At 31.1% G+C, this 26,576-nt stretch overlaps 1 protein-coding gene across 1 annotated transcript in view; it reads left to right on the top strand.

Annotated features, from left to right (window-relative positions):
* Positions 1–26,576, top strand: part of Nckap1 (NCK associated protein 1) — a 97,379-nt gene that overhangs the window by 13,985 nt on the left and 56,818 nt on the right. The window contains exons 2-8 of the mRNA XM_026391995.2: positions 4,397–4,507; positions 18,769–18,861; positions 19,174–19,230; positions 19,769–19,911; positions 20,050–20,140; positions 23,006–23,143; positions 23,837–23,885. Of these exons, the coding sequence (XP_026247780.1) occupies positions 4,397–4,507; positions 18,769–18,861; positions 19,174–19,230; positions 19,769–19,911; positions 20,050–20,140; positions 23,006–23,143; positions 23,837–23,885 (682 nt within the window). The remainder of the gene's footprint in view (positions 1–4,396; positions 4,508–18,768; positions 18,862–19,173; positions 19,231–19,768; positions 19,912–20,049; positions 20,141–23,005; positions 23,144–23,836; positions 23,886–26,576) is intronic.

Below are 26,576 nucleotides of genomic sequence, written 5' to 3'. Positions count from 1 at the left end.
TTCTATTTTAAAATTTTGTCAAGCCTAGCCTAGTCTTGGTGTTTGTAGCCAAACACCTTTATTCTGTGATCCACTTAACACAGGAGGCTAGGTTCTTATTTATTACATTTAAGTACTTTCTTAAACAGTACTATAATTTAATATGCCGCATTAAGTAGTCCTAGCCTTTTTGAATTTGAAGGTTATAACTAGAATACTTATTGAGAATAAAGGTCTAATTCTGAGAACTAGAAATTTATATATTTAAATTCATTTGACATCTCTTGGAAAATTGAAATTATATTTCCTATATTATGAAAACAAAGAAAGTAAGATAAAGCAAAACACAATACCTTGTTGGTTGTTGGAGGAGATCTTTTTAAAAAATTTATAGTTTACATATAGTTTCTGTATAGTGAAATAGCCTTTTTTATTCAATTCTATGACACAATTTGGTAGGGTTATAAAATTGGGGGATTTAGATGTAATTTTGTACTGTATTCATCTTATTTTTTTTTCTCTTTTGGAGTGTAGGGAGGAAATAGAATTGCTCAAAATTAATTTAGTTGGTAATTTGTTAAAGATTTTGATTCAGTCTCTGTTATAAGTCTTTCTGATATGTATTAGTCTAAAATATATTGGTATATATAGTTTTAAAAATGTTGGTACTTCAGGATGATAATAGTAAAGGATTCATTTTGCATAATATTGTAGCTATAGTGGGATGAGATATGTTTTTAAGTGAGGCTATATTCTAGAAAATCCAAGTTGTCATCTTATAATTTCTTTCTTTTCAAAATGAATTTTTTGTTAGAGTGAAGAAGATTAATTTTTATAAATAGACTTCTGGTTAGATAGAATTTTGCTCTACTGCTTTAGTATAGTGTAGCTTAACTGAGTTATAGTTGCAGTTTTATGCTGGGATATATGTACCTAGATGATAACTATTAGTAACATCATAGTTTACTTTTTCCTTGTACTTTTTCTTTTTTTGCCAAGAATTAATCATACAAATGTCTCTCTTGTAAACAAATCAAGTAAGTTGATTTCAGAAATAAATAAAATAGAGCCCAGTATTTCTATATAGTTTCTATGAACCTTGTATTTTTTTTTATTGGTGTTTTATGGTCTGTTAAACACTCTTTTAAGTTACACATAAACACACATTCTAATGTGGTGAGTACAAAACTTTTTAGGAGAAGTTTGGAATTATAATCTCCACTTTAATAGATAAAGTCTCTGGTACAGAGAGGTAAATCTGTTGCTCATAGTTCCACAGCTTTTTTTTTTTGTTGTTGTTGTTGTTTGGTTCCCAGGATTGGGGGTATTCAACCATTGAGCCATGTTGCCAATCTGTTTTTTATTTTTTATTTTATGGCAGGGTCTCACTAAGTTGCTTACCGCCTTGATAAGTTGTTGAATCTGGCTTTGAACTTGAGGTCCTCCTGCTTCAGCCTCTGGAGCTGCTGAGATTACAGGCATGAACCATATGGCTAGTTACATAGCTATTAAGTGATAAAGCAGAATTTTAGGATAGCCTATCCTAAAAACTCTTGTTCTTGGGACTAGAGGTGTAGTTCATTGGTGGAGTATGCGCTTAATGTGAATGAAGCCCTGGGTTCAATCCTTGGCACCAGCAAACCAAACCAAACCAGTAAAACTCTATGTTCGTACCTATAAGGCAAAACTAATTTATATAAGTCAAACAAATACAGTATGTTTAAGCTTAGGGTGAATGAAGGAAATATGTGATTGAGAGAGGGAATCATGGTCATAAGGAAATTAACACTAAATTGCTAGTTCTATACTCTATGATAAAGTATGATAAAGACTGTTAGTATTACTGTTTATATTAGACATTTGGATAATTATTATCATTATTATTATAAACCACAGCCGCCATTTTTAGAGCACTTATGTGCCAATCATTTTGCTAAATGCCTTAAATGGATTGTCCTCTTGAAAGCCTCATAATGACCCTATGAGGTAAGTATTAATTGCCCCCATTTTACAGATGAAGAAACCGAGGCTAGGAGATGTTATATATTCAAGGTCCCATGGCTGTTAAGTAGTGAAAATTGAAGCCCTGCTAGTTTTATTCTAGAATCTGTGTTTTTAATCTTTGTGGTATACTGCTTCCCAATATAGTATGTTTAGATGGAATTACTAAGCAGTATGGAAAAAGGTAAACTACTTCCAAGGAAAGAGAAATGAAATTCCTTTCTTTTTGTTTTCAGTTTAAGAAAGCTGCACATGCATCTATCCACACACACTTCTTTAGTTGATTGAATACAGTAAAATTTGTGATCCTGGGAAATGGGCATTATAGTCAACCGTATTTTCATTATTTGGTAATCACTAATACTGTTAGAATGGATGGATGAAATTTTGAGTAGAATATGAAAGTAATACATATCAGAAGAAAACTGAGCATTATTTGGGTGTTTTAGGATTCCATACTATGTTAAGTGTTTTTAAACCTTGATTTTCATTATGCTATTCATGTAAGGAAATGCTAATCAGTAGCTATTTCTTTTTTTGGCAAATTCTTAGTTATTTTATTTTAGAATATCTTGGGAAGAAGAAGATAAATTGGAAGATTAATTTACAATAAACAATATTTTAAAGGAATGATAGTTTATTCTGAGGAAAAGTCTGATACATGCTAATATTATGATGTTGGGGGTGAATTTATATGCTAACTTTATGTCAATCTGGTTAAAGATTATGGAGTTCTAAAATTTTAAAAAAGTTTTGGTTTATCTAATTATATTTAAGAATTAAGGGAATATTTTAAACTGCATTCCTATTCTGCTTATAAAGTATAGGAATGTTTACACTGATTTTTTTTTATACTTTGGCTTAGAAGGAAGTTAGGTAATATTTTAAAAATAGTTTTAATTTTGAGCTGAAGTGCAAAAGTCATCCAATAACAATTTATTTTTATTCTTGGCTACCGTTTCTTTTTAAGGTATGTAAAATTTCACTAATGATTTTACCCCTATTTTTATAGCTGCATGTAGTCTTTATTTTTCCATTCTTTCTAACATTATTTAAGTTGGTTTAGGAAGAACACCAAGAGACTGACTGACATGGTTATACACTTACACAAGTAGTATTTAGATATATATGAATAGTATAAACTCTATAAATTTATTGTATACTAAAACTTGCTACTTATAATACCTTAAAGTTGTAGCACCAATATAGTTCTAATTTTGTTTTGTTATTCATAGTCTACAGTGCATAAGTTTTCTACTGAAAAGTATGTCATAGTTTGGCAATCATTGTTTACCCGTAATTTTCTCTCTTTTTATTACAATGCTTCCCCAGCAAGGACAAGTTTGGAAGGTTTGCAAAGCTTTTCACCTTCCCTCTGCCTGCTTGCCCGCTTTCAGATCAGTTTCATGTTTCATAACTTCTCTTTCTGTAATCCACAACATAGCCATAGTCAAAAAATACTATATTTTCTCACACATGGCAGGCAGAAATAACTTTTCATAGGATGCATCCTTTTAAAAATGGAATAAAATTAAATTAAATAGAATGTTATAATTTTAGTAATTCCCTAAGAAATAATGTATGACTAGTAAGCATTTAATTAAATGTCACATAATGAAACAGTGAACAGTACTCAAGATTATATTCTGTATTGCTAATAGTTCAGGTAAAAGTTCTAATAATATCGTACATTTGTATAGTGCTTTATAGTTCACTACAGAGAATGCTGTACTGCTGATGTGGTCAAATGTAAACATTTCCATTTGTTGTGTACTTGTAGATATAGACCAGATGTAGATTCATTGTTTGAAGTGCTGCTGGTATGATGGAAAACAGTGTTGTAACTCAGATGTTCAGAGGAACAGGCAACACTCTTTAGCACTGTAAAGATAATTTTAGCAGCTTCCAGTTCTTTTGAACTAGGGCTTTTGTATTAAAATTTTTAAAATGAATAAGGAAAACATTTTGGAGAAGAGATTTAAGCATAAACTTTTATTTTAAAACACCTAGAAAGAAACATATCCAGTACTCTACTTAATATTTAATTTTGTGATATTTTATTAGCTTCAGATGAATACAATCCTACCTCAAACCAAAATTTTTTCTTTTTCTTTTCTTTTTTCCTTTTCTTTTCCTTTTTTTTTCTTTAGGTTTGAGCTTTTTCCTTCACTGCTGTTCTGCGCTGACTGCTTTGAAACTTTCCATGCATTTTTTTTTTCAGTAGAAGAACATCTCTGTACTGTCTCCCATTGCATATTTCAGCTATGACAATCCCTGCACTTTGCCTATTCATTTTATCACCTGCTCACCAAAAACAATAAATATCTCCTCTAATTTCTGATTGCAGATTTGCTATTCTTCCTTGATTTTAAGAGGAGGATGCATTTCACTTTTCTTTATTACTGTTGTTTTACAGGCATGTGGAGATCCCAAGGCCAAACCATCTTACCTTATTGACAAAAACCTAGAATCTGCTGTGAAATTCATAGTCAGAAAATTCCCTGCTGTAGAAACCCGCAACAACAATGTAAGTATCTTGATATTTCTATTATTTAATTTTAACCATCTGTAAGTTGTGCTTGTAGTATCTCTTATTTATTTATTTGTTCTTATTTTAATATGCAGATTATATACATTGATTAAGGGTTTTAGAGGCAGTATTCTTATCTCTGAAGACAAAAAAATGACAACTACTTTTGCATAGAGCTTTGCTGGTTTTGGTAATTAGCTGTGTTTAGTTTTAAAATACATACTTGCTTTCTAAGGTTTTCATCATTGACAAAAGCATTTCTGAAAAGTAATACAGTAAAATTATGGTGAATCTTTATCATTCCCATGATACCTCATCATGTGGGAAAGTTTTTTCTTCATCAACTCTTCCTGGTATGTCAACTTTTGGTAGTTCTTTATAACAACATTTTAAAATAGCAAATTTTAGAAAATTTAAGAGTTTCTTTGTGCCTCATAGTATTTTTATTAAGTTTTATTGACTTAGGATCCTTCTTCATCTCTTTTTTAGTTTTATATGTTTTCTTTGATTTTCCCATGTTATAATCCATGCTATTTCTTTTGCTTTAGGTTCAAGTTTAGTCTAGAAATTTCCTATTATATGACTTCCCTATTTTGAGAATTTCTGTTTAAAAGATACATTGTTTTTTATTTGTTCTTTTTAGATATACATGACAATAGAGTGTATTTTGACATATTGTATGTACATAGAGTATAACTTCCCATTCTTGTGATTGTACATGATGTTGCCTTATACTGGTCATGTATTCATATATGAAATAGGAAATTTATGTCTGATCTGTTCTACTATCTTTCCTATTCCCATACCCTTCTTTTCCCTTCATTCCCCTTTGTCTAATCAAAGGAACATCTATTCTTCCTTCTTCCTCTTTATTGTGTTAGAAAACATAGTGTTATCTTTTTGTTTTATTGAATCACATGTGTTCATTGAAGATTTTTATTTAACCTGTTGATACAGCTTTTATTTAAAACCTTTGAATATAGAAGAAAATTCTAGTCAGAATTAAATTAAAAAAATAAAGTGCTTTTTAAAGAAAAAAAATTAAGTGTGTTTTTGGAAGTATAGGCTAGTAGAGATCTTGGTTTTATAGATCATGTTTTATAATTTGTATTTTATGCATCACAATTTATTCTTGGTTATAAAATGGGTAATTCAAAGTATACACTTCTTAAAAATATGATTATTTGTGTGGAGAACTAATCTTTTGTTACTGACATTAATTGCCTAGCCCATCTGAGATTATACATTCTAAGAGAGAAATTTTATTATGAATATGTCTTATTTAAATCTTTACATATCTGCAACATGAATTCTTTAAGAAAATCTTTTTAATTTAATGTGTTCATTTGATTTCAGATTGATAGTATAAATTTTCATGTAGCATAGTTTCTGAAAATGAGATCTTAGAAAATTACAAAGAGCTCCTTAAATATATATTCTTATTCTTTTTTAAATTTTTTTTTTAGTTGTTCATGGACCTTTATATTATTTATGTATATGTGGTGCTGAGAATTGAACCCAGTGCCTCACACACGTGAGGTAGACATTTTACCACTGAGCTCCAACCTCTGCTATATTTTGTTTAATATTAAACAGTAAAATTTCTTGTTAAATTGTTAATTAAGCATCTCTTCTATTCTTGATATGCTCCGCAAACTGTTTGTAATAACAATACTGTTGCTTTTCATTCTTTAGTAGTTGAACTTTCAAAGCACAAAATTAATATTTTTAATAACATCTTTTATTGAGATAAATTATCACAAAACAGTTTACCCATTTGAAGTATACTTTCATTGGTTTTATTACATTCAACATCCCAGTCAGTTGTAGAACATTTTATCTATAACCCCTTTTTAGGTGTAACCCTTTTTAGATATACATGACAATAGAATGTATTTTGACTTTACACATTAGCATTTATTCCTTATTTCTTGCCAACACCTCAGTCCTAGGAAAACATTGATTCATTTTCCATCCTTCTCTATTCTAGAGACGTCATAAAAATGTAATTATATAATCTGTGATCATTTGTAACTGGTTTCTGTCATTTAGCTTAATTTTTTCAAGGTTTATCTACATTGTAGCATGTATTAGTACTTCGTTTCTTTTTATTAAAAAATGATAATCCATTATGTGGATTATCATTTTATTCATGGGTTGTTTTTACTACTTTGGCTGTTGTGAATAATGGTGCTATGAACATTCATATAAAAGTTTTTATATGTTTATATATTTTAATTTCTAGGCATATGTATACACACACACACACACACACACACACACACATACACACACACCCCTATATGTATGTGTGTGTACATATATATTTACCAGGAGTAAAATTATGGGGCTATGTGTTAATTCTGTGTTTAACTTTCAAAATTGGTTACATAGTATTGCTGAATGTTGTGACTACTCATATAGAATTTACTCTTATTGTTTGTGAAGCCTGAATTTTGTCATGTCATATTTTTGCAAATATCCCATATAATACGATTTTTTTTACCTGCTAGATATTTGTAAAGTCTAGTGATTTCAGTTTTAATCTGGACCTCCTGAAATATTAGTGAGAGATTCCTTGCCAACTTGGGTTTGGAAATAAGGAGTGAGGAGTTCAGTTTTTTATAACTCCATAGAATTAGTTACTGGAGGTTTCAAGACTTGGAATGACAAGTAGCATCTGGGATTGATAAACGTGTAGATTCTGGCTACTAAGTACACAATAGTCTTTATATATGCTATAGAACATGCTTATTTTTTCTCAGGGATCAAAGTTAGCACTGGTTCTATGCTGATTCATGTACTACTCAACCCTATTTTCAGAAAAAGAACTCATAAAAATTGTTTTGGTGAATTCAACAAAAGTGCTTTTTTTTTTTTTTTTAAAGTTTTTAAGATAGAGTCTTAACAAAAAGGTTCATCTTATTTTTGCAGCCAAAAGAAATGTTGGTGTTTGTTTCTTTAGTAACTCCATTTTTAAAAATTCTACTAAAAGCTGTGAGCACATAGCAGCAGGATTGGTATGTAACATGACTTTAACAGTGGTAATGTTGGAGTCTATTGAGTCATTTTTACTGTCTCTGTAACCATTTAATCTTCTGTATCCCTAATTCTGGATTTAGGGAAAACTTGGTACCAAGGATTTTTCCTTGGTTATGATGTTCAACTAAATGCCTCATATGCTTCAGAGTAGCTTGATGAAATAAAATTCAAGATGAATAAAAGCAATACCAGTTTTATGATTATAGCCGTCACTTATTATGTGGTGATTATGTGCCAGGCTATGGGCCTTAATAGATTTCCTTTTAATTTCAGATTAAGCAAAGCATTTCTGAGCTGAGAAATTATTTATCTATAACATGATACCTTCTATTATCTTGAAAATATAACTGTCAGATGGAATTTGTTTCTCATAAGTTTCTGATTTTTTTCTTAGGTATGCCTTATTAGTACATAGAGAAAATATTTGTACAGGAAATTTTTAAAAAAATCTTTTATTGATTTTATTTTTTTTAATAAACAACAGCAATATTCCACTGCTGGAATTGCATTCGCAGTTCAATTTTTATTACACAAATAGAGCACAATTTTTCATATCTCTGTATATAAAGTATGTTCATGCCAATTCATGCCTTTATATATGTACTTTTTTTGCATTACAATTCTTAATACGCATGTACCACAATTTTTCATATCTCTGTTTGTATATAAAGTATGTTGACACCCAATTGCACAGGAAAATTTTAAAAGGTCCTTTAAGCAAATCTTTTTTTTTTTTTTTTAATTAAAGAGAGAGGGAGAGAGAGAGAATTTTTTTTTAATACTTATTTTTTAGTTTTCGGCAAACACAACATCTTTATTTTATTTGTATGTGGTGCTGAGGATCGAACCCAGTGCCGCGCGCGTGTATACCAGGCGAACGCGCTACCACTTGAGCCACATCTCCAGCCCACTTTAAGCAAATCTTAAGGTGTGTGTTAAAACTTTTTGTGCTAACTTTTTTCCAAAAATTTTTAGACTTAAATTTTTTTCTCTTTCTTCCTCTGTTTGTATTTACATTTAAAAGCTAGCTTGTGTTTTTTTAAATTAAAAAATATTACTTGGCATAAAAATGTCATTATGGAATTTGCCTATTATGCATTTTAATATATAATTTGAGTTTGAAAAATTAATGAGAAAATAATATAAATTACTACCCTATGTATGCAGAATTAGAATGTCTCTAAAAAAAAAGGACATTATTGGTGAGTGGAGTGTCACAGGATTCTGGACTCAACATGGTTTTTCCAGTTCTTGTCCTCCTACCCTTTCACCAGGGGAAGTAGAACAAAATAAAAATAGTATTTCTCTTTGGAACCCCACATATCTTTCTTCTTGAATCCTGCAATTATCTTTGAATTCCTGTTGACTGGGAAGTGGTAGAGTGACTAAGACTTTGATTTAAAAGGAATCATCTTACTATACAGTAATGTAACTGAGAGTTGGGACAGTGTACTTCATTGTGAGTAAATATATCTACATTTAAAAAGACACTAATGGAAACTTGAAATGTCAGTATTCTTTTTAAAAGACAACGACCTCAACGTTTTGAGGTTGAAAAAATGTTAAGATTTACTAGTGAGGAAGCAAACAGAATAGGTGTGGGGTGGAGGTGTAGTGTAGGTAATATCCAACGATTCAGGATTGAGTGTTTTAGATTTGAGAGGCCTAATAGAAATCTGAGTGTAGATGTTGATTAGTCAATTCTATATATGAATCTAGAACTCAGGCTAGGGTTCAGGTGAGAGTTAAACTGAAGAACCCTTGAGGGTTTTAAGACAGAAAAGAAGGAGTGCAGTAATCCTTAATTGACAGTAAAAATGGAGTAAGCAGTGTTCTAGTCATTCAGTTATGGTTAATGATCATGAAATCAGGTTGAGATTAAGGTAGTGTAGGTATCTACTTTCTTCTGCTGTAGATCTTATAAGGTAGTTATAATAAAAGAGACAGGAAATAATTAAAGTGATGGATCATTTAAAATTAAAATGGATAAGAAATGAAGTAGGACATGAGATGGTGAGTGACAGTAAAAAGACAGATGAATAGTTAAGAGATCCCTCTTAAGTTCAAAGAATTGGTGGAAGCAGTATATTAGAAATTTTAAGTGGGGATTTATTCTCCCACTGTTGCCACCTGACCTTGTCACCCATATCTCCCAAGAACAATAGATGTCCAAAAAGAACTAAGAGGAGCCAAGACAACTTAAAGATAATCTATTCCTGTTTACAGGCTTTCGAATTGAGGAAACAGTAGCATCTGTCATTCACTCTTTCAACTTGTACTCATGTACCAAAAATAACCCTTGGGTGCCCTCTAGTTCTAGGTCCTCTTTAATTTTCCCTATCTTGCTTACCATCCTCATTGCTCTTAGAAGCTCTGATCTTTCTCATTGTTCTTTTTCATACCACTATACAGGAATTTTTTTTTCCTCATTCCTATTATTACCAGTTTATGAGGTCTTTTGTCTTGAGGGAATGTGAGAATTCAACATTGTACTTTTTCTATCATCTTTGAACTTCGTACTTGGATGTTAGTTATGGTGTAAGGAATCAGCTTCTAAAACTGGATATTTACCTTAAAAAACAGAAGTGAGAATTCCTGTGTATCTATATATCCCTTGCTACATTATAAGGTTATATAGGGTAGACTTAGTGCTTTTTTCCTCAACTTCTTCCTAAAGCCTGAAAATATGATTGCAGTATTCACATATAAATGAATAATATATTATTACCGTAACTCTTTAGTTTAAAGGTCTCTTTTCATTCATTTGCCTGTCTGAGTCATATCTGAAAACAGCTGAGAACTAGGAAAGGAAACAGTTCTACTCCTGGGAAATCTTCCCAAGAGAAATGAAAATACATCTGTCCAAAACATGTTCATAGCAGCATTCATTATTCATAATAGCCCCAAACTGGAAGGAGTTCAAATGTCCATTGACTGATGAATGAATAGACAAAACTTGTTATATACATTTAACTGAATACTATTCAGCAATTAAAAGGAACAACTACTGATACATGCTATAATTGGACATCAGAAACATTAGGTTCAGTGACAGAAGCCAAATATAAAAAAGCTCTGCATATTGTGTGATTCTGTTTTATAGGAAATGTCTAGAATGGCAAGTTATTGAGACAGGAAACAGATCAGAATTTGCCTAGGATTGAGGGTGAGAATAGGATTAATTTGTAAATGGGTATAAGAGAACTTTCTGGGCTAATGGAGAAGTTCTAAAGCTGGTTAGGGTTGATGGTTTCACAACTATAACTTTATAAAAATTATGTAAAAAACAGATGATTTTGAGCAATAAGAAATGATATTCTATAAAAATAAATGAAGTTTATTTAGAAAAAGGCTTTTTGGTTCTCCTATGACTACGCCTGTTGAATTTACTGAGGCAAAATTGTAAAAAGTATATTTTGTAACACTCTACATTAAAGGGTACTTTCCTCAGGAGCAAATGATAATTGACAGGAAAAAGAAATAAAAACTTTGAAAAGTATAGCAGATAAGGAATGTTTAAGTTGTCAGGTTACCTTGCACATGTCAGTAGCACCTGTTGCCATCTCAACATAAATAGCTTGATACATTTATTGATTGCAAAGATGGCATCTAGTCAGTTAGAAAAGTTTGTTTTATGTCTGGTGTACTCAGGTTATAAAAATTAGGGTAATCACATAATAGATCTATAAAAATTATTAAATGTAAAGGGACTTGCTTATTTGTATTTATATTAACTTTGTAATAGACAATGGTGCCATTAAATAAGTTGTGTTATCTCTAATACAGTGTGATGTCTTTTATGTAAAAATGTTACATGTTAACCAACTCCACTATAGTGAGGCATGTAATTAGTGATTTTCTAGTATTTATGATAAAATTAATTTTACCAGTTTGCTTTAATTTAACCATTTTGTTACCAGAATCTTAAATTTTCAAAATTTTGGCTGAGACAAATTGATGTGCTTAGGTAGTGAAATACAGATAATTTTATTACTGAATTTGATATTAATCATTATTATGGTTACCTTTGCAGACCACTCCATACTTATTGGCTGAAAAACAATAACAGTTTGTTATTTCTTAATTCTGTGGGTTGACTAGGAGTTTTCTTTGTTGGCCTCAACAACTCTAGATTATAGGTATATCCATTTGGCCCATGTGTTATTGAAATGGCCCAGCTGGATTAGCAGAGATACTGAACTTCTCTCTATCTCTGTGAAATGATATTTCAGGCTTCCTCATACATAGTACTTAAGGACAGTATTTCAAAAGAGCAAAATTAGAAGGTGTAAGGCCTAATAATTTAAGTCCCAACTTTATAAGCAACACATTGCACTTCTGTTAGTCAGAAGGCCAGTTGAAACTGAAAGGTGGGAAAATGTAGAACTCTTACTTTTTTTTTTGTAATGTGGATTGAAACCTGGGTACTTTACCTCTGAGCTACATTCCCAGCACTTTTAATTTTTTATTTTGAAGGCTCGCTTTCAACTTATGGCCCTCCTGCCTCAGCCTCCCAAGTTGCAGGGATTACTTAATAGGTAATAAAGTTTTATTTCTAAGAGACATAGACATAACTTTTGTTTCTCTGTTTAATTTTTTTGATTTTTAGTTATTTTCACAAGTAATTGATTTTTGAGAATTAATTTAAACAAATGACTAACAATGTAAACTTGGAAAAAAATCACTTTAAAATATAAAATAAAGGGACTGAATTAGAGGACTTCTGAGAAGTCTTAGTCTGTTGTGATTGATTAATTACATGCAAATATTTTCTAAAAAGAAATCAGAAGGGGCTAGGGTTGTGGCTCAGCAGTAGAGTTCTCGCCTAGCAAGTACGAGGCCCTGGGTTCGATCCTCAGCGCCACATAAAAACAAATAAAAAATTAACATATTGTGTTCAACTACAACTAAAAAATAAATATTAAAAAAAAAAATCAGAAGGGCTGTGGAAAAAACTGTGGTAGAGCACTTGTCTAGCATGCACTAGACCCTGCGTTTGATTTCCAGTGCTGCAAACAAAACTAAACAAAAGCATATACATACATATATGTACATATAAAATATGTTTATATTTTAAATAAAAGAAAACAGAGCTTTAGTTTTTTCCTTATATTATTTTTGTCTTATTGTATTGAAAATTTGTTTAGAGCCTGAATCTGATAGACTTAGATTGTCGTCTTACTTTTTGCCAGTTCCTTTCTATACCTGGTCAATTAGGTTAAAAATGTTATCTTGATTGGGGGTGGGGTTGTGGCTCAGTGGTAGAACACTTGCCTGGTATGTTTGAGGCACTGGGTTTGATCCCTGGCACCTCATTTAAACAAAACAAAACAAAGCAAATAAACAAACGAACAAAAAACAAATAAAATAAAGGAATTGTGTCCATCTATAACTAAAAAAATATTTTTAAAAAAGTATCTTGAGGGCTGGGGTTGTGGCTCAGCGATAGAGCGCTCGCCTCGCACATGCGAGACCCTGGTTTCTATCCTCAGCACCACATAAAAATAAATTAGTGAAATAAAGGTATTGTGTCCAACTACAACAGAAAAATAAATATTTAAAAAAAAATGTATCTCGATTGGGAAGATGAAAAGAGTCGTGGAGATGAATGGTGGTGATGGTTGTACAACAGTACAAATGTACTTAATGCTCCAGAACTGCACACTTAAAAATAGGTTAAAATGGTAAATTCTTTATCATGTATATTTTAGCACAATAAAAATAAATAAATATACCTTGAAAAGTAATTATGAGGACCGAATTCAGTAGCACATCTTAAATAACAAGTACTTATTACCTAAGTTAGTCTTGGGATAATTTTCCCTCAAATTAATTTACTAATTTGCTCAGAAAAATGTACTTCTGAAATATTTACTGCTAACATGATCATTGTGTATATGATAAAAGAAAAAATCCTACAAAGAATTTTAAATAAAATTCTATAATCCTTTTTTTAAAATGACTAATCTTTGTGTTGATTTGGATTTTCAGGTAATCTTGGGTGATTTACTTATATTTGATATGCATGTTATATACTTTTAGTTGATCCTCATTTCTTTATCCTTTCCTATTCTGGAATGACACAATGAAATAATTTGCCTAACTTTGTAAATTTATTCAAGGGATTAAATCGCTACTCTATATGTATTAGTATGCAGAAACTCGATTGAGGTAGGAGTTTATATCTGATATTGAAAACATTTATCAGCAATGAAATTTTAATATTAAGGACTCCATTCATAATTGTTTTGTTGAAACATAAGAATTATTTGTTATTTGTTTATAATACATCCACCATGTGTTATGCTGGAGATACAGTAGGAAATAATATAAACTGCTTGCCCTCATTAAAATTTTTAAGTTGTAATGTTAGCAAACAACTAAAGTGAATAAATATATACTTTGATTTGGAGGTAAGTGGTAGGAAGAAATGGGAAACAAGATAAGGAGTTAAAGAATAATGTGGAAGAGTAGATTAATTTATATAAAAGAGTGCTCAATAGTGTGGCCTTCACTGAAGAGAAGTGGGGCTGGGTGAGGTATGCTAAGCAGTGGCAGCAGCATCACAGACATGAGAATGAGAAAATGGCAAAGGTTTTGAGTTGGGAACAAGCAGGAAGAAACAGCGTAAGGACTACTGAGTGAGGGCGGAGGATCATGAAAGGAGATGAGGTGTTAGAGATAGGCAAGGGTTCTTATTTAGATTCTATTCTGAGGCACTGGTCAGGACTTTTTATATTTTATTCTGTGACAGGAAGCCAGTGGAATTAAAAACAAACAAAAACCCTTTTATTTTGAAATCATATCAGACTTAAAAGAAAATTGCAAAAAATGTAGTGTTTCCTAATTCTCTCCACCTGGTGTTAGCATCTTATATAACCATCAAGGGAATCACTTTTCTCATGGTAGAGTGGTGGATGTCTTTAGGAAACCATTCTCCTGCTGCTATGTGAATAAGACTGAAGAGGCAAGAGCAGTAGTATAGACCAATTAAGAGGATATGATAGTAGTCCGGATGAGAGTTGCTAACGGTGTGATAACTGGGACAGTTTTAAATCTCTCCATAGTCTCTTATTTAAGAAAAGCCAGGATTGCTGTAGCGTTCTAAGAAAATGGACAAAAGTTTTCCTTGAAGCCAAACGTGTATATTTTGGTATATTTTTGTTTTTGTTGTTTTGTTTTGTTTTTAAGAGGAACAAAATAGTAGCATAATTAGATCAAGGAAAATAATTTATTAGGCAAAAGCAATTTCAGTATGAAGGATGGTAATAATTGAAATAGGCAAATAAAAAAAACCCTAGCCATATTCCTTTGTTGAAAATATGTGGCCAGGAGTGCTAGTACACACCTGTAATTCCTGCGGCTTGGAAGGCTGAGGCAGGAGGATCCAGAGTTCAAAACCAGCCTCAGCAACAGTGAGGTGCTAAGCAACTCAGTGAGACCCTGTCTCTAAATAAAATACAAAATAGGGTTGGGGATGTGGCTCAGTGGTTGAGTGCCCCTGAGTTCAATCCTTGATATCCAAACAAAAAAGAAAAACAAAAACAAAATATGTTAGTCAGCTCTGTTATTCATTAGTTCCTTATGATAATTTGCCAGTACCTTTACTTTGAAAGAATGAAAACTGATGAGTAATAAATTTCAATGTTTTAGAAACTTATTTTTCTGTGGAAAATGCTCCTTACCTGAACAAAGATTAATTATCAAGATTGTTCAGTACAGAGATATGATCTTTGCAGTTTGCATATCTGATATTTACCTTCTTTATTTCTAGTTGTTAAACATTTTATTTGAATGTTAGAATAATGATCATTAGCTGAGAATCTTAATGAAAGCATCATGCAGATATTTGGCCAAAATATTTACATGTATCACCTGAATATGATTTTAAAGTATGAGTGAATAGAATCAGTCTTTCCAAAATATACTTTTCTAATGTTCTGTTGTTTTACTGATCTGCATTTTTAAACCATTTTCTACTTTTTGTGTACTAAAAAAAAAGCTTGAGCTGTTAAATTAAGATGAATTTGTTCTTGAGTATAACCAAAAAGTATTTTTTGTTAGTGTCTACTGATTTTCACCCAAGAACTAAAATGTAGGGTTTTTTTTTTTCTTACTTATAGTTGAAGTCTGAAAATTGTTATATTGGCCTCTTTCATTGAGAGTTTTGTGGAATTTATTTTCACTAAAATAGGGAATGTGATTGCAAAAAGGTGTTGAGGATTGTATGAGATAGTATTATGTTTGAAAAAGTGTCTTTCACATAAAGCATGCTCACTAAATATCTGTTCTTATTAGAAGTACTGGGCACAGTGTTAGGATTATTTAAAAGTTTTATTTTTGCATATTTTGAAGAAGTGGTCTATACACCTTCTTTATTATTTGCCTAACATGTAATGCATATTTCTGGGTGCCAGGCATTTGTAGATGTTTTCATGTATGTTACCTTGGTTAATTGTCCACATCAGCTCCCGTTTGATGATGAATGTACCAGGCTTTCAGGTGTCAAGTCACTTAGTCATGATTGTATAATATGAGATAGGCTTTCTAATATTACCCACCCAAACATGTCATCTGACACTGATACAAAAGTGTGTTTTATGTTTGCATTATAATCCCTTATTTGATACTCTATCAGATGGTATGGACTGGGGAAATTAAAAACTTGTGTCTGATACACATATAATAGTGTTGGAGATAGCTATGATAAGATTTATTAGAAATTATACACTTTTAGAGGAGTGAAATGTTGATACATGTTTTGGGAAAGAAGTTTAGTTAGGCATGGCTTCTTAAAAATGGGATTAGTATTTAAACTGTATTTTTTCTTTTCTTGTAAACTGAGTTATTTAACAGTAGCGGGATTTGGATATGTGTAAGTGGTGGGATTTTGACATTTCAGTAGGGGAGCAGAGTAAGAAAACATGAGATTTATGTGGCAAATAGTGAATATATGAATGGATGCAGGGGAAATTTTGATTGTAAGGTAAGTTAGGGCCAGAATATAGATGGTCTTAAAAGCTTGATTAATTGTTTTGAATTTAGTTACCTAGAAATTATTCAATAGTAGCCAACATAGAGCCTAGTAATATGTGGTTTTGGGGAAAATATAATTCAATGAGAAATTTAGACTATATTGAGATTCTATTCTTAAAGGGGGAGAGTTGATGGGCATGTAGAAGAGTAGAAAGATAACTTTTTTTTAAAAAAAGGAGATGAGGTTTCTACTAGTTATTTAGCTTTTCACAGATGTTGTAGGATATTTTCTTTTTTTTTTGGTACTGAGAGTTGAACCCAGAGGTGCTCCACCACTGAGTTACATCCCTAGCCCCTTCTCTTTTTTATATTGAGACAGGGTCTCACTAAATCCCTAGCCCTTTTTAATTTTTTATTAGAAGATAGAGCATTACTAACTTGCTGAGGCTGGCTTTAAACTTGCAGTCCTCCTGCTTTAGCCTCCCAAATTGAGTATTACTTTCTTAATTTGTAAAATGGAGGTTGTATAAAAGATCATTAAGGCCTATGACCTATTTTATGACTGTCATTAATTGCTCAGACTAGGACACCAAAGTTGAAAGAGAGCATTATTAATAATTACTATAGGCAACTGAACGAAATTGGAATTATTAAACCCAGTAGGAACCAAATTACATTTTGTATTTGAAACTCAAATTTAAAGGACTGAAAAGCAGAAAAAAAGACTAAGATATCAATCACATGTTTAATGTTGCTGAACAAGGTAAAGATGATATAATCTGAGGAAATGGTATCATTTAGATAAGTATTCACTTCAGAATGGAGCAATAATGGTTAAAGATGTGCATAAAATAATGATGGAATTGTTTTGAAACAAATATGTTGTACAAAATAGACTCAGCTACTTTCATAGATGAAGCTAAAGATAGTTGCACATCACCACAAGTATATACCTTAATTCCTCTGGCATAAATGGGGAAGAGTGAGATATTTTATAGGCATTAATACTTTAAATGTCTTCAGAGTCTGTATATAGTATTTATGATATTTTAAACCCTGTAGTAATTGAATTTACCAGACTGCTGTGCTTATTGTTTTAAATTGGCTTTTGTGTAGTTTTTTAAAGAATGTTTTTTCTTATGTTAGGTTCACTGCCATAACATTTCTGACTAGTATAATTATATATGAAGGCATCTCTTCCCCAATACTCCCATGTATGCATAAGTTACAATATGAGAGCCTCAAAACCATGTGGGCTTTGTAGTAACTTTAATGCTTTGAACTACTTTTTGATATTTTCTAGTTTTTTTTTTTTTATGTTTTAGGTAAGTACTCTCAGGCATTTTATGTGTATTTAGATTACCTGGGTATATCTTGTTAAGAAGGCAGATTCTTATTCAATAGGTTTGAGGTGAGTGAGCTCTTTTTTAACTAGGTCCAAAATGGTTGGAAGCTGCTATTCAATAGACCACGCTCAGAATATCAAGGATCCAGATGGTTTATTAAAATTTTGGCCATTCTGTTGTATAGGGCCTTAAATATGTCTAAATTATTTCAATATAGTTGGTTTAAAAAGAATTATTGGGTCTTGCAAATTTCATAATATAGTTGATGAAATAATATTTGTCTTTCACATTTTCCTCTTCCATGTCTTAACTCTAGTTTTGCTTCTTTCTCATTTCTTTTTCATTGTTGTGGTTTTTGCTTTTGTTTAATATATTATTGTGTTTTGTGGATCTGGTCAGGGAACCGTTACTGTATTTTATGTTTGTATCTACATTTTATTTTGCATGCGTAACGTGGCTTTGCCTGGATGTTCTTTTTGGTAAGTTCCAAATCTATATAGCATATTGTTTTTTTGTAGTGTAAGTTGTAATGTTTTTCACCTTCTTTTCTTCCACTTCTAGAATGTGGTCATGTTCATGATTTGTTTTTAATTTTTTTAAAGAGTTCATTTGATAATTGTTTTTTCCTAACATTTTCCAATTTTCCTTAATAGTAACGCAATTTGATACTAATCTGCTTTGATTTGTTTTATAGCTTCACACTATCAGTTGCTGATCACAATTAGCAGTTGCTGTCTCGAGTACTTTGGTTTTTTTTTTTTTTAAATGCCTTAATCATTTAGAAATATTCTAAAAGCTTGTGCTTCCATGTAGCAATCATAAAAGAAGATAGTTCATAGTACAATTAAATATTTCTGTTCTATGTAAAAACACATTCTAATTTTGTTTTCACAGCAACAGCTTGCACAACTACAGAAAGAAAAATCAGAGATTCTGAAAAATCTGGCATTATATTACTTCACATTTGTAGATGTTATGGAATTTAAGGTATGTATTTTAATATAAAATTTAATATTTTGGAAGTAGACTTATAATTGTTAATTTTATAAATTTCTTTGATACTTATAGATAATGAGATTGGAAGTCTTCTGGAACTGAAATCTAGAATATATTTTGTTTATTCAGAATTTAACATTATTTTTACAGGGCTGATGATAAGACTCGGGGAGAGGGCTTGCCTACTATATGTGAGGCACTGAATTTAATCCCTGATACCACATACGCACGCACACGCGCGCGCGCACTCACACACACACAATATTAAACACATATAAGATGAAAACAAACTTTTCTTTTCAGGATCATGTTTGTGAGTTGCTGAATACTATTGATGTTTGCCAAGTCTTCTTTGATATTGTAAGTATCATTTTTCAGAAAAATTTCTTAATTCTTCTTTCTGTTTCCAGAACTCAGGTGACCAATTTCTTTTCTTTAGAGAAAGTTTATGTAACTAGCTTATTAAATTTTAGTAGTGTTAATTTGGCTTGTTCATTAGATTTTTTAAGAAATAAAAATTTTTAATGTATTTTATATTATTAAGTCTGGTACATATTGGGAAATAGTTGTTAATTTTAGTATTAGTTAATTTTAGCATGCCCAATTATAAAAAGTAGAAATATTTTTTCCTGTAAAAGTCATACTCAATAGAATTTTTCTTAATGTTAAGTTAGTTTGAATTCACTGAAAGCTCTTTGCTTTCAGCCATAAAATTATGTAACAGATACAAAACTATTCCCTGTAACTGTCAAATTTTAGTAAAAGTAATTTGATTGAATTACAGGAATAGGGATAAAATAACTACAAAAAATTTCTAACTTCCAGTAGTTGCTAGGAATATTTTGTGTGTGTTTAAGTTTGACAGATAGGATAAAGATGAACTTGATTCCTTTTCTAGACTGTGAACTTTGATTTAACAAAGAACTACTTAGATTTGATTATTACCTATACAACATTAATGATACTGCTGTCTCGAATTGAAGAAAGGAAGGCAATCATTGGATTATATAACTATGCTCATGAAATGACCCATGGAGCAAGGTAGGACTGAAATATAGAATATATTTTAATATTATATTATTATATATTATAAAATTAACATATTAATATAAAAATTTTTCTAAAATTCTCAGTTTGATTGCTTACAACTCATCAATAATTTGATATGTCTATTTTAAGTGACCGAGAATATCCACGGCTTGGTCAGATGATTGTAGATTATGAAAACCCTTTAAAAAAGATGATGGAAGAATTTGTACCCCACAGCAAGGTAAAAACTGTTTTGTTTTATTTTTACACTGTAATAATAGTCATAAGAGATGATGTAAGCATGGAGAATTAGATAAAGGGGATAAACTCCATGGGATATGAAAAATAACTATGTATATTTTTATCCAATTGTGAACCAGAGAAATATTCGGTTAAGTTCACAATATTGCCTAGAGACTCAGGAATATATTGATTCATTATAGTTTTTAGGTTCAGAATAGTACAAATAGTTAGCAGAGTATATGTTATTGTACTTGAGAATACTGCCATATCAGTCTCCATAGGTTGTAATCTCAGTTCTGCCAGTTACTCTATAATATTGGATAAGTTACTTAATCAACCTCACTGTACCTAAGCTTTTATTTTTTTTGGTAATACAGAGTGAATTTTGGTAAATACATTACCTTATATGATTGTTATGAGAATAAAATGAATTACTTCATAAATAGTGTTTAGATATATAGTATTTGATAAATTTTAGCTTTATTATATTATAATTTTTTAATGAGAAAAATAAGTTTTGTGGAAATAATTTGAAATGTGTATTAAAAAATAGCTGATATTGGAATAATTTTGCTTGTAAAGAATCTTGCCATTATGCCTTGTCTGCAGTTGAGCTAATTCATATACCTATAGTTTCTAAGTGCTTCAAGGAAATTTTTAGGTATCTCATCTACTCTCATCATTTTAAAATAAGGATTGAGGGCTAGAGAATTATTATGACAAGGTAAAACCATTTGGCAGCAATAATGTCAAAACCAGAATTGAAATCTAGATGATTAGAATCTTGGTTTATTATTCTGTTTGAATGATAAGGATTAATTAAGCTTTTTAGTAATATAATATTTATATAAATATTTTTCCTTGACATACAGTTATTACTAAGGCTTTTCTTTTCTTTTTGTGGTATTGGGGATTGAAGCCAGAGCCTTGTGCATGTGAGGCAAGCACTATACCAACTGAGCTATATCCCCAGCCCCAAGGATTTTCTTTTTCCCATTAAAATTCTGAAAATGTTTTCTCAGTTTAATCTTTTTGCAGAGCTATGCTTTAAAGTTTAACATCCCTAATCTGAAAACTCAAAATGTTCAAAATCCAACTTTTTTGAGTGCTGACATCAGGTCTGGAATTTTTATACCACAGTGGAAAAATTCCTCTCCTGATCTCATATAATGGGTAGTATTGAAAGCAAGCACTCTAACAGTATTGTACAAAATTCAATCCTTCCTTCCTTCCTTCCTTCCTTCCTTTCTCCCTCCCTCCCTCCCTCCCTGTCTCCCTCCCTCCCTCCCTCCCTCCCTGTCTCCCTCCCTCCCTCCCTCTCTCCCTTCCTTCCTTCATGTTTGCATAATTCTATTACCAAAAACAAGGTAAGCAAAAAAAAAAAAAAAAAAAAGATCACAAGTTACTTTCAGACTTGGTATATGTGAAACATAAAATGAATTTTATGTTTGGACTTGTGTCCATCCTGAAGATATCTCATTATGTACATGCACATATTACAACCTCTTTGTCCCAAATCTGAGACACTTCTAAACCCAAGCATTTTTGAAAAAGAATAGGAAGCCTGTACTTAAAAATTTATATATGTTTTATGTCTAGGAGTTAGTTGACTAATTAATTTGAAAGAGGCTGGTGAATAGCATAACTTTTAAAGTAAAAATCATCAGCATTATGGATTGAGGTGTCAGATAAATTGAAATGCTCAGTGTGTCATGGTCAGCTCACGCAACTCTGATTTTGGTGGTACTTTTTCTTGCCTAAAACTCTTTTCCTTACCCCTCTTTTTTCTCTCTCCATCCATTTCTGATTTTTCCCTAATCATGCACAGCCTGTTTTCATTTGGCCATTTCAAATTTCATTATTTCTTTTGCTGGGTGATTCAAATTTACTTGAATGTTATTTTGCAGTCTTTTAAAATTCTCTGTAGCCAGTAAATTGTATTCAGCATGTAGTATATTATCAATAAACACTTAGAATTTTTCATTTGAATCAGATCAGTTATTTCATAACTATGATTTTCCTGATGTTCCATGATACTCAGAATTTTGATAGACTATTATACATCTGCCAGGATTTTAAAAAATTAAAATCACATAAATGAATTTTAAAAACATTTTTGTTGGCTACATCAGAATCACTATGTGGATCTTAGCAAAATGATTGATTCTGGGATTCTACTCCTAAAATTTAGTTTGTTAAATTTTAGATGGAGGTGTGGATTTTCTGAACCAATTCACCTTGCAGTTTATTTGTGAAAAATTAAAGAATCACTGTACAGAATTTTTAGGAAGCAAAGATGAATAACAAGGATACTTAGAAAAGCAAGCAAGAAACAAATGAGATAAACATTAAATATCTTGATGATAAAGCTATAGTTAACAAAGTAGACATTAAGTAATTTATTAAGATAGAGTACAGTGGATTATTTTTATAAGGTATTATTTGAAGAAATACAGAACATGTTAAGCTTTCTTAACACTTAGGCATATAACCTTTAAAGTCTTTTCTTTTTTAGTGGGAATTATCAGACTAGAAACTTTCACTTTGTGAAAGAATAACAGTTTATCTCTGTCTCTTGAAATAAAGATCCCAAAATTTACACAGATTTTAACCTCAAAGAAAGTAACAGTATTTCCTGAGTGAAGCTCTTGCTCAGAAATGTAAAATCTACGTAGCTTTTGTAGAATTAAAAAAAAAAAAATGTAATGGAGGGACGTCCTAACCCAACTCATAGAAAGCTTCATAATTATGTTCTGTTGTTTTATAAAGGTAGAGTTGGAAAGGCACAGCAAGTTGTAGCTGAAATTTAATTGAAACAGAAAAAGAATTATTCCTCAACTAACTTTTTCCTCTTTTAAATTAGTCTCTTTCAGATGCACTAATTTCTCTTCAGATGGTATATCCTAGAAGGAATCTTTCAGCTGATCAATGGAGAAATGCCCAATTATTAAGTCTCATCAGTGCACCTAGTACAATGCTTAATCCTGCACAGTCTGACACTGTATGGTTCTATTTTTTTCTTTTTGAGTGAAAATAAGTGTTTTTTAAAAAAATATTTAACAATGTTGTTGAAACTTTTAAGTTAGAATTAGACTATCAGCAAAGTTTATTATAAATTGCTCATTAAATCCTACTCTTTTGATTTTAGATTTCAACAAAAACGGATGTAAATTTAATATGACTAATAGTTTATGTATTTGTCTTTTGAAATTTGTTTTGTCCTATGATATCATGGTAGAAAAATTGGAAGATATAGAAAAAAAATCAGCTCAAATTTTACTAAGTAGATAAAATCAATATTCTATTATATTTCTTTTCAATCATTTATCTGTATATATGAACACAGAGCATCCAAGTACAAATCTCTTTTCAGTTGACTAAAATTTTCTTTTGGAATAATATGAACTCTGAAATAGACTTGAAAAATTGGGGAATTGTTATCTACTAGACTGAAGAAAATTTAGGAACAGTATTTTTAACAAGAGAGTTGTTAAAAATAAAAGTTGTTAAAAATAAAAGGGGCACACTTCTCCCATTATTGACTGCAAATCTACATGTAGATTACATAGCTTTATTCAGTTTTTCAAATTTGTTGTGGTACTTGATGCAAGAATTGAGGAAGAGAGGAGAGTAACTCAGTATGAAAATTTTTGAAGAATTTCTTTTAACCACAAGTGTATATTCTCTTCTTAAGATGCCTTGTGAATATCTTTCTTTGGATGCAATGGAGAAATGGATTATCTGTAAGTAAAAAAGTTAGTTTTGGGGATTACCCACTAGGTTTTAAGTTTTAGAGAAAAGAGGTAACATGTCTTACCTCTGTGCTTTCCACTATGCTAAACCACTTACATGTACTTTATCTCTTTCAGTCCTAATATTGATCCTGTTATAATGTAGATAGCCTATATTATAGGTGAGGTACCCAAATCTTAGGCAACATAGCTGGTGAGTGGCAAAGACAAAGTAAGAGTCCAGGCTGACACCAAGGCTCATGATCTACTTTATGTTGCCTTTTCAATGTGACTTTCAACACTAAATGTTTGTTTAGCATTTTTTTTTTTTTTTTTTTTTTTTTTGTGCTGGGATTGAACCCAGGGCCTTATACATTCAAGGCAAGCATTCTACCAACTGAGCTATATCCCCAGCCCTTTGTTTTGCCTTTGCCTTTAGTGAGTTTTTTTGGATGGTATCTATTCAGTTAATGTTTTTGATTTTCATTTACTTTCGTAAATATAAATATTGCTTATCTATTTGACAGTTTGATGAATGAGGGGTAAAATTATTAATTTTTGCTATAGAAAGCTTGCAAACTATGAGGAGAATGGACAGTGTGGCACAGAATGGGAATTGCTATAATATGGTTAAATTTCATCTTCCCACTCCTCAGGCTTACTGCCAAAGGGGAATAATTTTGAGCAGTTTGTATTTTATTTTTTTGTAGCACTTTGTTTCTTGATTTATTAACTTTTAGATTTTGTTGACTTTTTAATTTTCTATAGTTCTTTATAGTTGCTATATTTTTTATAGTTTTTTATTTTCTGTAGTTGTCTGTAACTTTTTGGATTGATACTTTTTTTTTTAAAGAGAGAGAGAGAATTTTTTAATATTTATTTTTCATTTTTCGGTGGACACAATATCTTTATTTTTATGTGGTGCTGAGGATCGAACCCAGTGCACTGCACATGCCAGGCGAGCGCATTACTGCTTGAGCCACATCCCCAGGCCTGGATTGATACTTTAATAAAATAATAGATACAAAATTGTTGGTATTTCTAGAAAAATGGAATAAAAAGACATAGTTTTGATTATTAGATTCTGTTTACTCTGACAATTAGATTAGTGGGTTTCTATTTAGAAATCATTGTCAAATTTTATGAAAAATTTAAATTCTCATGATTTGTATGCTTTTTATAATGGACTGGCACTTTGAATAGCAATATTTATGAGTATATAAAAGAAAGAATTTAACACATACTACCTGTTCTTAGCCATTTTTTAGTTAATTGTATTTTTTTATGGGCTTATGATATATTTTCTTCTATAAATATAATTGAGATTTCCATGTTTTGTCTGTCATTCAACTTAAAAAATAAAACAGTGGTTAGTACCATTGAGTTTAATCCTGGAAATCAAGGGGAAAAGAAAAATGGATGAGCAAGATACCTCACTGGTTCTTACTGTGTCACTAATTTATACACATATCTATCCAGAGAGATTGTTTATGCAGTACTGAGGACAAGAACGTTTTTATTTGCCAGAAACTATCTTTTATGACAAAAAGTCAGTTTCCAGTAGTTTCTACACTAAGTTACTATTCTTTCTCTAGTTTCTTACAGGTAATTGGACTAAATCTGTTACTTTGATCTGAGGTTTCAGAACTTAATATCTCTAGAATTGGGTACTGAAAATCAGCTTTTGAAATATTTCTTTTGCTCAAATGTGTAGTGGTTCTTAGTTGTTTTCTGTTTATGGATATCTGACTAAAGAATGGTGTTGATAAGTAGAGTTAGCTATCATGGCTGACCTTTGGCATTATGTAGGATTTTTTTCTCCTCGCCTCATTCTCTGTGAATGCTCATTGTAATGAACAGGGAAGTGGGTCAGGAAATGCGCAGTAACCACAGTTGTCAAAGCAAAGAACAGTCACTCTTTGTTTTGCTTTTTTAAAAATATATTTTATATATATCTATATATAAAATATAGATATATATATATAAAATATATATATATATCTATATTTTATATATATCTATATGTAGATATATAGATATAGTTTTAGTTGTGGATGAATCTTCATTATTTATTTATTTATTTATATGGGGTGCTGAGAATCAAAACCAGTGCCTCACATAGGCTAGGCAAGTGTTCTACTGCTGAGCCACAACCCCAGCTCTGTGTTTTGCTGTTTTTATATATTTCAACCTTGAACGGAACTACTGCAGAGCTTAAGAGTTACCTCAAACTTAGTATGAATACCCAGCTTGATTTTTCTTTTAATACTCCACTTTCTTTATAGCTTTGCAGTAGATTAATTCAAAGTGTGGTTCCTAAACCGGCAGTGTCAACATTACCTAGGAACTTCTTATATGTGCAGAATCTTGATCTCCATCTAAGACCTTCTGAATCAGAAACTCACTGAGTAGGAACCAACAATCTTGTGATTTAATAAACTTCTCTAAGTGATTCTACTGTAAGCTGAAGTTCAGGAATCACTATTTTGGATTATAGCTTGGGGCCAAGAGTTATGGAAGATCTCAAACTATTTGAAATGTAAAAAAATTATCCTAATATTCTTTACAGAGTCTACTCTTGCTATATTGGTTGGACTTGGGAAAATCTTTGGGATTGATCTCCTTTTAATCTGTAGAGTCTGGGATTATTAATTCCTGTCTCTTTTTATTTAATTGATAATCCATTTTCATCTCTTTTATGTT

This window comes from Urocitellus parryii, chromosome 1 (assembly GCF_045843805.1).
Source record: "Urocitellus parryii isolate mUroPar1 chromosome 1, mUroPar1.hap1, whole genome shotgun sequence".
Lineage (NCBI taxonomy): Eukaryota > Metazoa > Chordata > Mammalia > Rodentia > Sciuridae > Urocitellus > Urocitellus parryii.
Note: the sequence above shows the minus strand (reverse complement) of the source record. Positions and strands in the feature narration are given on the sequence as shown.